Raw genomic sequence first — 7326 nt, forward strand, 5'->3', positions numbered from 1 at the left:
CAGCCTAACATGCATGTTTTTGGTCTGTGGGAGGAAACTGGAGTACCAGATCCAACCTTGGCAATGGTAAAGGATTACTTAATTAAAAAGTGTCTGAATCTGCTTTTCTTCATTTCTAATGTGTAGTCACATAGAATTTATCATAAATGTGATGCTGCAAAGGTGTGTTAACTCTAACGTAAATGCAACTAATATCTTCGCCTAAAACCTAATCTCTAATCCCAAAATGTCCTTTTATTAAGACTGGGGTTTGGTCCCCGTAAGGACTATTGGGCCTGACAAATAGATAGGTGATTATCCAATTAAGAAAGTGTCCAGAAAAGGAAACTAAACCTTGTGCAAACACACACACACAGAGATGTGTTGGAAACTGGGAGTATAGTTTAGGCCCCATGTTTTGTTTAGAAAGTAGCATCTCTGCGTAAACAGACGTTTAATGGTGGGATAGTGTTAGTTAGAATTTGACCATATCACTCGAGGGAAAACACTTAGCATGAAATGTTCAGCATGAAAAACTGGTGAATTGCTACAGATGTTTGTTCTCACTGGTAAATTTTCATATCATTGTGAGTGGTGCTTTCTGTTCCCATAAACTCTCCATTCCTCGTAGACTTGGTAATCACTTAATAGAGACAAAAACATTCCTCTCCAATCCCTTCATAGGGTCTACTGTAAAACTGGTGCCAAATCTCAGCAACTGGCAGCTCAAATTACTGGATTATCTTCACTGATTTTTTTCTTCTTAAACGCTCTCTTAGTGTTGGATCTGAAGGGTTTTATTTTTTAATTTTTTTTTGCTTTTTAAAACATGTTTGAAGACACATCTGAAAATAGTTGTATTGATTCAATGAAATTTGGAAAATACAAATAAGTTTTAAAGATTATTTCTCATTGATGAACAAATTATTGAAGTAAAATAAAAAAAAACATGAGCTCTTCCATGAGACACTGATGCACCGTCCCTTGTGACTGAACCCTGCCACAGTGCAGTCTTTTTTTGTCCCCAGCCATCTTGAATAGGCTAATGAAAGAGAACAATCTGTTCTCTAGGAAGTGAATGAGGAGCTCCAGGCTCTTCCAGTTTGGCCTTTCTTCAATCTAGGTCAAGTTTCACAAAGGTACCAGGATGGCAGACTTGAATACAGGAAGGTTTTACATCTGCATTTTAGTATCTCAAATCTCCTCCTCCTCTTTGTGCCCTTACATCTCCCTCCATGCCCCCCACCTCTGTTAGTGGGACGAGGCCAGACTGCCCGAGGAAAAGGAAGTATGCACTTTTTATCCACTCACAGTGAAGCACACTAATGCAGGAGGAATAAAAAGAGCCTGTTAACCACTTGAGCAGCTTCAGAATAATAGAATTGCTGTAGACGTCCATGTTTATCTGTTGCAGAGCATAAACACGAGAAAGTTCAGCTCCAAATTATTAACATTGCATCTTAATATTCTTAGAGAGGTAACGTTGATCTTGAGCTTGGTTGTTCTTAACAAAATAATTTCCACTTTTTAGAGTGAAAAGAAAAATTTTATTTTTATTTTTAATGTAGTCAATACTGAGCCTTTTTTGTCTCCTGTCGCACATCAAAGAGTGGAAAGTGTAAATACCCTCCATCCGTCCGTGTTAGCATGATAACCTGAAAAGTAAGTTAGGTAACAATTTTCATTTTAGTGTGAGGCGTAAAAAAGGTCACTTTCAAAAATTGGGTTGCCACATCAAAATCCAAGATGGCCACCACAATCATATGAGGAAACTATGCTTTCTAGTTTTTATACTGCTTAAAATTACAATTTCCTCAAATGATTGGGGTGGCATTTGGGGTGGCACTTGGGGTGGCTGAAGACTGACCTATGGTGGCTAAGGCCACCACTGGCCACCCCTTGGTTCTGCCATTGCAACAGGCCATGAAAAAAAAACTGCTCCCTCCAAAAAAAAAAAAAAAAAGCAACAAAAGCAACTTTTAAACTCATCTAAAATCTACAACGGTTCACGATTCAAACGGACTCATTAAGATCACCCTTATAATTTAAAAAGTGTAGGTTCTAAAAACGTATACAAACATTGTGGTGTTCAGGCAGCTGCATTTTGCTTGATCACTTGCAAATAGCCTACAGATGCTGAGCACAGTGGAGCATTCAGCGCTGTGGTAAATGTTTATGTCAGAGTTTTTTAATGAGCAAACCAGAGCTCAAAAAAATAAAAGACTGAATATTGGTCAAAATACAAACGTAAAGGAGACGAAGGACATCTTCGGTGCAATCAGTAGCTCCACTGCAGCTGCCATGTGTTTATTCTAATCAGAACAGAGAAGCCATAATTAGCTGCGGAGCTGGGGCTGCAGGATCCCACAGAGTAGACTTATATTAGTCAGCCAACACCCCGCGTTCTGACGACCACAGCAGGAGTTTTAGAAACTACTGCCAGCTGGTAATGATGGGTTGTTCATACGCCATCACTGATTCAACGGTGGCCAAAGTACTAAACTAAAGGTAAACCTAGAGAAATCCAACTTTGTACTAAAATGCTGTACTGAGAGCTGAACGACTGCTGAAATTTACTGAAGAAACTGAAAATAAGTTCAAACTTAAACAGCAGAACACTAGCTAAATGGAGTACAACATGACCTAAAAGAGCAAGGAACTAAATACTAGCTGAAAACTAAAAGTAGCATGCTAGCAATAAGTAGCAAAAGTGTAGTTTAATATAACATCAAAGCTGAAAGTAGCAAAAGGATAACTGAAAGCTAACAATAGCAAAATGGTGGCTATGAGCTAAAAGCAGCAAAGGGGTTGACTAAAAGCTAAAAGTAGCAAAATGGTAGCTAAAAGCATCAAAATTCAAGTTAGAAATTAAAAGTAGCTAAAGTCTAGCTAAAAGCTAAAACTAACAAAAGGCTAGCTAAAAGTCTCAAGGCTAGCTAAATGTGGAAAAAAGATTTAAAAAAGTTAAAAGTAGGAAACAGCTTTATAAAAGTGGCACAGTGGTATCTAAAAAGCTAAAAGTAGCAAACATAAGTTAAAACAAAGTAGCAGAACAGTAGCTAAAAATAGAAAAAGGTCAACCAAAAGTCACAAGTAGTTAAACAATAGCTAAAAATTAAACGCAGCAGGGCAACGTACACTAAGAGAACAACGCTTTAAAGGAATTGAAGAGACGTCTTTGTATTTTTTTTAAAGTAAATAAAAAGTAAATATTTTGAAAAGTATAAAAATGGCAACTAAATATCATTTCACCCATCTCTAGAATATACGGATTGTTTTTGATATATGAAAGGCTAAAATAAGAAAAGCAGTTCTTTGTACACTAAAGACAAACATTATGCTTCATGTGCAACTCAAATGTTTTATCGGCTACAAAGTTTATACTAAAATTAGTCATTCAAGATTTTCAGTGGTCTCTCAATGAAAAGGTTGCAGGATTGAATCCCGGCCTGTCTGGGTGGAGTTTGCATGTTCTCTCCGTGCATGCGTGGGTTTTCTCCGGGTGCTCCGGTTTCCTCCCACAGACCAAAAACATGTATGTTAGGCTGATTGATAACTCTAAATTGTCCCTAGGTGTGAGTGAGAGACTGAATGGTTGTTTGTCTCTGTGTGTCCCTGTGATGGACTGGAGACCTGATCTGATTTGATCCTAATTTAGACCCTGTGTGTGGATCCAATGTTACAGGAGAACTGTAACTAAGGTTGATTGAATATTGTGATATAATAGTTTGGATCATTTCTGGAAGAAAACAGAGCGTTCGCCTGAACTAAGTGACTACAGAAATGTGCACAACGCAGGTTAAAGCTTGTCACAACTTAAATATGTCACTTTTCCCTGGACCTAAAATAGACCTCCATGAAGTAGAGTCCTGTAATGAGAGGTTTGGCAATGACAGAGCTTTCCTCACTCCCTCCAGTTTTCCGCAGTGATTTATTTGCCTCAGGGGTCCTGATAAGTTCTCCCGTGTGTGAAGCTGTAGGTGTGGCCGACATCAGCAGCCTACGAGTTGGGTCCAGGCCGTATTCTGCCGGGTTACTGTAGAGTCAGAGGACTCTCATGCTCATGCTTTACCTCAAGAGATGAATAAACAGGTGACTCAAAGGGAACATATTACATGTATGACAACCTGACAGTGTTTCATTTTAAACACGTCACAGGTGTTTTTATTCTACTCTCAAATGAATCAGCGTTATTATTTTACACGTGCCTCTTCTCTCTCTGCGTCCTTTCTTTTTAATAAGGGAAACTTTAACAAATACAAACATGTACGGTATTTTTCATTTACCCCCCTCCACTCATTCCACCTATAAATTAAAGGCCTAGCATTCCTTGAAGGAATTCATATGACCTGCTGCCTGTCAAGCCAGAGTTTTAGACTAGAACATTTTTGTGTAGAAGAGTTGTAACCATTCTGGTTGTAAATGACATTTTGCATAATCTTGTGCATTATTGCAGTGGCTTGTGAGATGTGGTAGCACTCAAAGTACATATTGGGAATAACCCTCAGCTACTGCCACACCTAATCTGACCTCAAAATCTGCTAAACTGACTGGGTTATAATCCTGTTTGTGTTAGCTAATGATGATTAGCTGTGGCAGCCACCTTGAATTGGACTCCAGAAGTTAATCAATTGTAGATGCATCCATTGATTACTTTCTGAAAGTTTTATAAAAATCAAAACAGCAGTGACGTGAGATGATAACAGAACGTGCGGTCAGTTCCACTGACGCATGTTTATCCTGTTAGATTTGGTGCAACAGAGCGCTGTGATGCAAGTTTAACACTTCAAGGAACTGTTTTAGAGAATAAGTTGATCAGAATTTATAAAAGCTTTGGTTAAACCCTGCACTGATATGGAAGTAAATATGTGTCGCTACGATTTGAATTAAAAATGCCACTGAAATTGTAATGTTGGATGTTTGCGTTTCATTTTTCAGTGTTAAACTATATGCAGAATATATTTTTAAACAAAAATAAATTAATTGTCATTATTTCTATATGTTTGAAATTTCATTTGTTATTTTCGCTTAAAGCTAAAAAAATCACATTATTATTTCAAAGTGATCACATTTTCTATAGCTGCTTTTTAGTTTAACTTTTCTGTGTTGAAAAGTTTGGCATTAAAAATTCAACCTTTCAAAATTCAAGCTCAGTATTTTCAGTCTCCTGAGATTCAACTGGCTCAGTTTCACTGTCTGAAATTCAGCGTCTAAAAATTCAGTGTAAAAAAGGCAGGGTTACTTCAGGTCACAGACATTAGCAAAGGATGTCAGAATCCAAACACCCACATCCGCTTTCTTAGTCACGTGACGTTATGCTTGTCGCACTCATTTTGAATTAAAACAGCACGTCCGAGGCGCTCATGAAGCTAACGCTAACTCAACCATGAGTTTAATGCTGTCATTTTTCTGTAGTATAGTTTATGAAGTATCGAACTTCATGCGCAAAAAAAAAAAAAAAAAGCATACAGAAAAATGACAGCATTAAACTCATCATTGAGTTAGCGTTAGCTTCATGAGCGCCTCGGACATGCTGTTTTAATTCAAAATGAGCGGGACACGCGTAACGTCACGTGACTAAGAAAGCGGATGTGAGTTTTGGATTCTGACATCCTTTGCTAATGTCTGTGACCTGAAGTAACCCTGCCTTTTTACACTGAATTTTTAGATGCTGAATTTCAGACAGTGAAACTGAGCCAGTTGAATCTAAGGAGACCGAAAATACTGAGCTTGAATTTTGAAAGGTTGAATTTTTTATGCCATTTTTTTTAACACAGAAAAGTTAAACTGAAGAACAGCTATTGAAAATGTGATCACTTTGAAATAGTAATGTGAATTTTTAGCTTCAAGTGAAAATAAATTAAATTTCAAACATATAGAAATAATGACAATGAATTTTTTTGGGTTAAAAATGTATTCTGAATATATTTTAACACTGAAAAATTAAACACAAACATACAGCATTAAAATTTCAGTGGCATTTTTAATTCAAATCGTAGCGACATATATTTACTTCCATACACTGAATTCATGCTGAAGATCTGAGAGCTCATCTGTGCAGTTTAAAATCAGAACTAATAGGTGCACACCATTTTACTTTGATATTTAGATTCAAATTTAAATACTGACATTTACTACTTTGTAAATTACCTGAAAATGCTATCATCTCATTCCAGGAAAATCAAAATCTCATGTTAAAATATGTGGTGGTTACTAAATCTTCATTTTTATTGTTTGTTTCATCTTCTCAGCTTGTGACAGTAGCCACTGGGGTCCCCACTGCAGCAACAAGTGTCAGTGTCAGAACGGAGCGCTCTGTAACCCGATCACCGGAGCCTGCATCTGCATGCCTGGGTACAGAGGGTGGCGCTGCGAGGCCCAGTGTGAAACGGGAACCTATGGGAACGGGTGCCAGCAGAAATGCCAGTGCCAGAATGGAGCTGCCTGTCACCATGTCACTGGAGAATGCAAGTGCTCGCCAGGATACACTGGAGCTTTGTGAGTCAGTGGGAGAATGTGTTAGAAGTTGCTTCCTGTTTCTGCTTCAAACAGCAAGAAGTCAAGTAAACATCCCCTATGTGGACTTTATAGAAACACGTTTAATGCTGTGTTTTCTGTTTCTTTCTGGATTCTAAGACCAGTTTTTCAAGTGGATTGTTCTGAATTTGAGTATTGGCTTAGACCAAATGCCAAAGGAACCTGGTCTGATCCGAACATGGAAGCTCATGGGTCCAGTCAATATCGCCCTAAATTACAGTTTTTATGTGCACCTAATCACAGGGGTTGCATATGTCCTTTGCACACCACAAGAGTTTAGTCAGTTACTCCCCTGCTCATCTGACTCAGCAAACATGACTCGGCATGTCTTAATTAATGCTAACAGAAGATGTTCTAAAATAATAATACCAATGTGTATTTTTCAGGATAAGAATGTGGATTATAAAATTATGAAATGAGTTATTAGCTGGATGCATAGACAGACAGACAGACAGACAGACAGACAGACAGACAGACAGACAGACAGACAGACAGACACATACATACATACATACATACATACATACATACATACATACAACATACGTAGATACATAGATACGTACATACATACGTACGTACATACATACATACGTAGATACATAGATACGTACATACATACATACATACATACATACATACATACATACAAACATACATACATACATACATACATACATACATACATACATACATACATACATACATACATACATACATACGTAGATACGTACGTACATACATACATACATAGATACGTACGTACATACATACATACATACATACATACATACATACATACATACATAC

At 37.6% G+C, this 7326-nt stretch overlaps 1 protein-coding gene across 1 annotated transcript in view; it reads left to right on the top strand.

Annotated features, from left to right (window-relative positions):
• The first annotated feature begins 4243 nt into the window (after positions 1 to 4243).
• The window catches only part of LOC119425087 (multiple epidermal growth factor-like domains protein 10), a 25539-nt gene continuing 22456 nt past the window's right edge, over positions 4244 to 7326 (top strand). Inside the window, exons 1-2 of the mRNA XM_037692611.1 lie at positions 4244 to 4250; positions 6231 to 6477. Of these exons, the coding sequence (XP_037548539.1) occupies positions 4244 to 4250; positions 6231 to 6477 (254 nt within the window). The remainder of the gene's footprint in view (positions 4251 to 6230; positions 6478 to 7326) is intronic.

This window comes from Nematolebias whitei, chromosome 18 (genome assembly GCF_014905685.2).
Source record: "Nematolebias whitei isolate Nwh7 chromosome 18, NemWhi1, whole genome shotgun sequence".
Classification (NCBI taxonomy): Eukaryota; Metazoa; Chordata; class Actinopteri; order Cyprinodontiformes; family Rivulidae; genus Nematolebias; species Nematolebias whitei.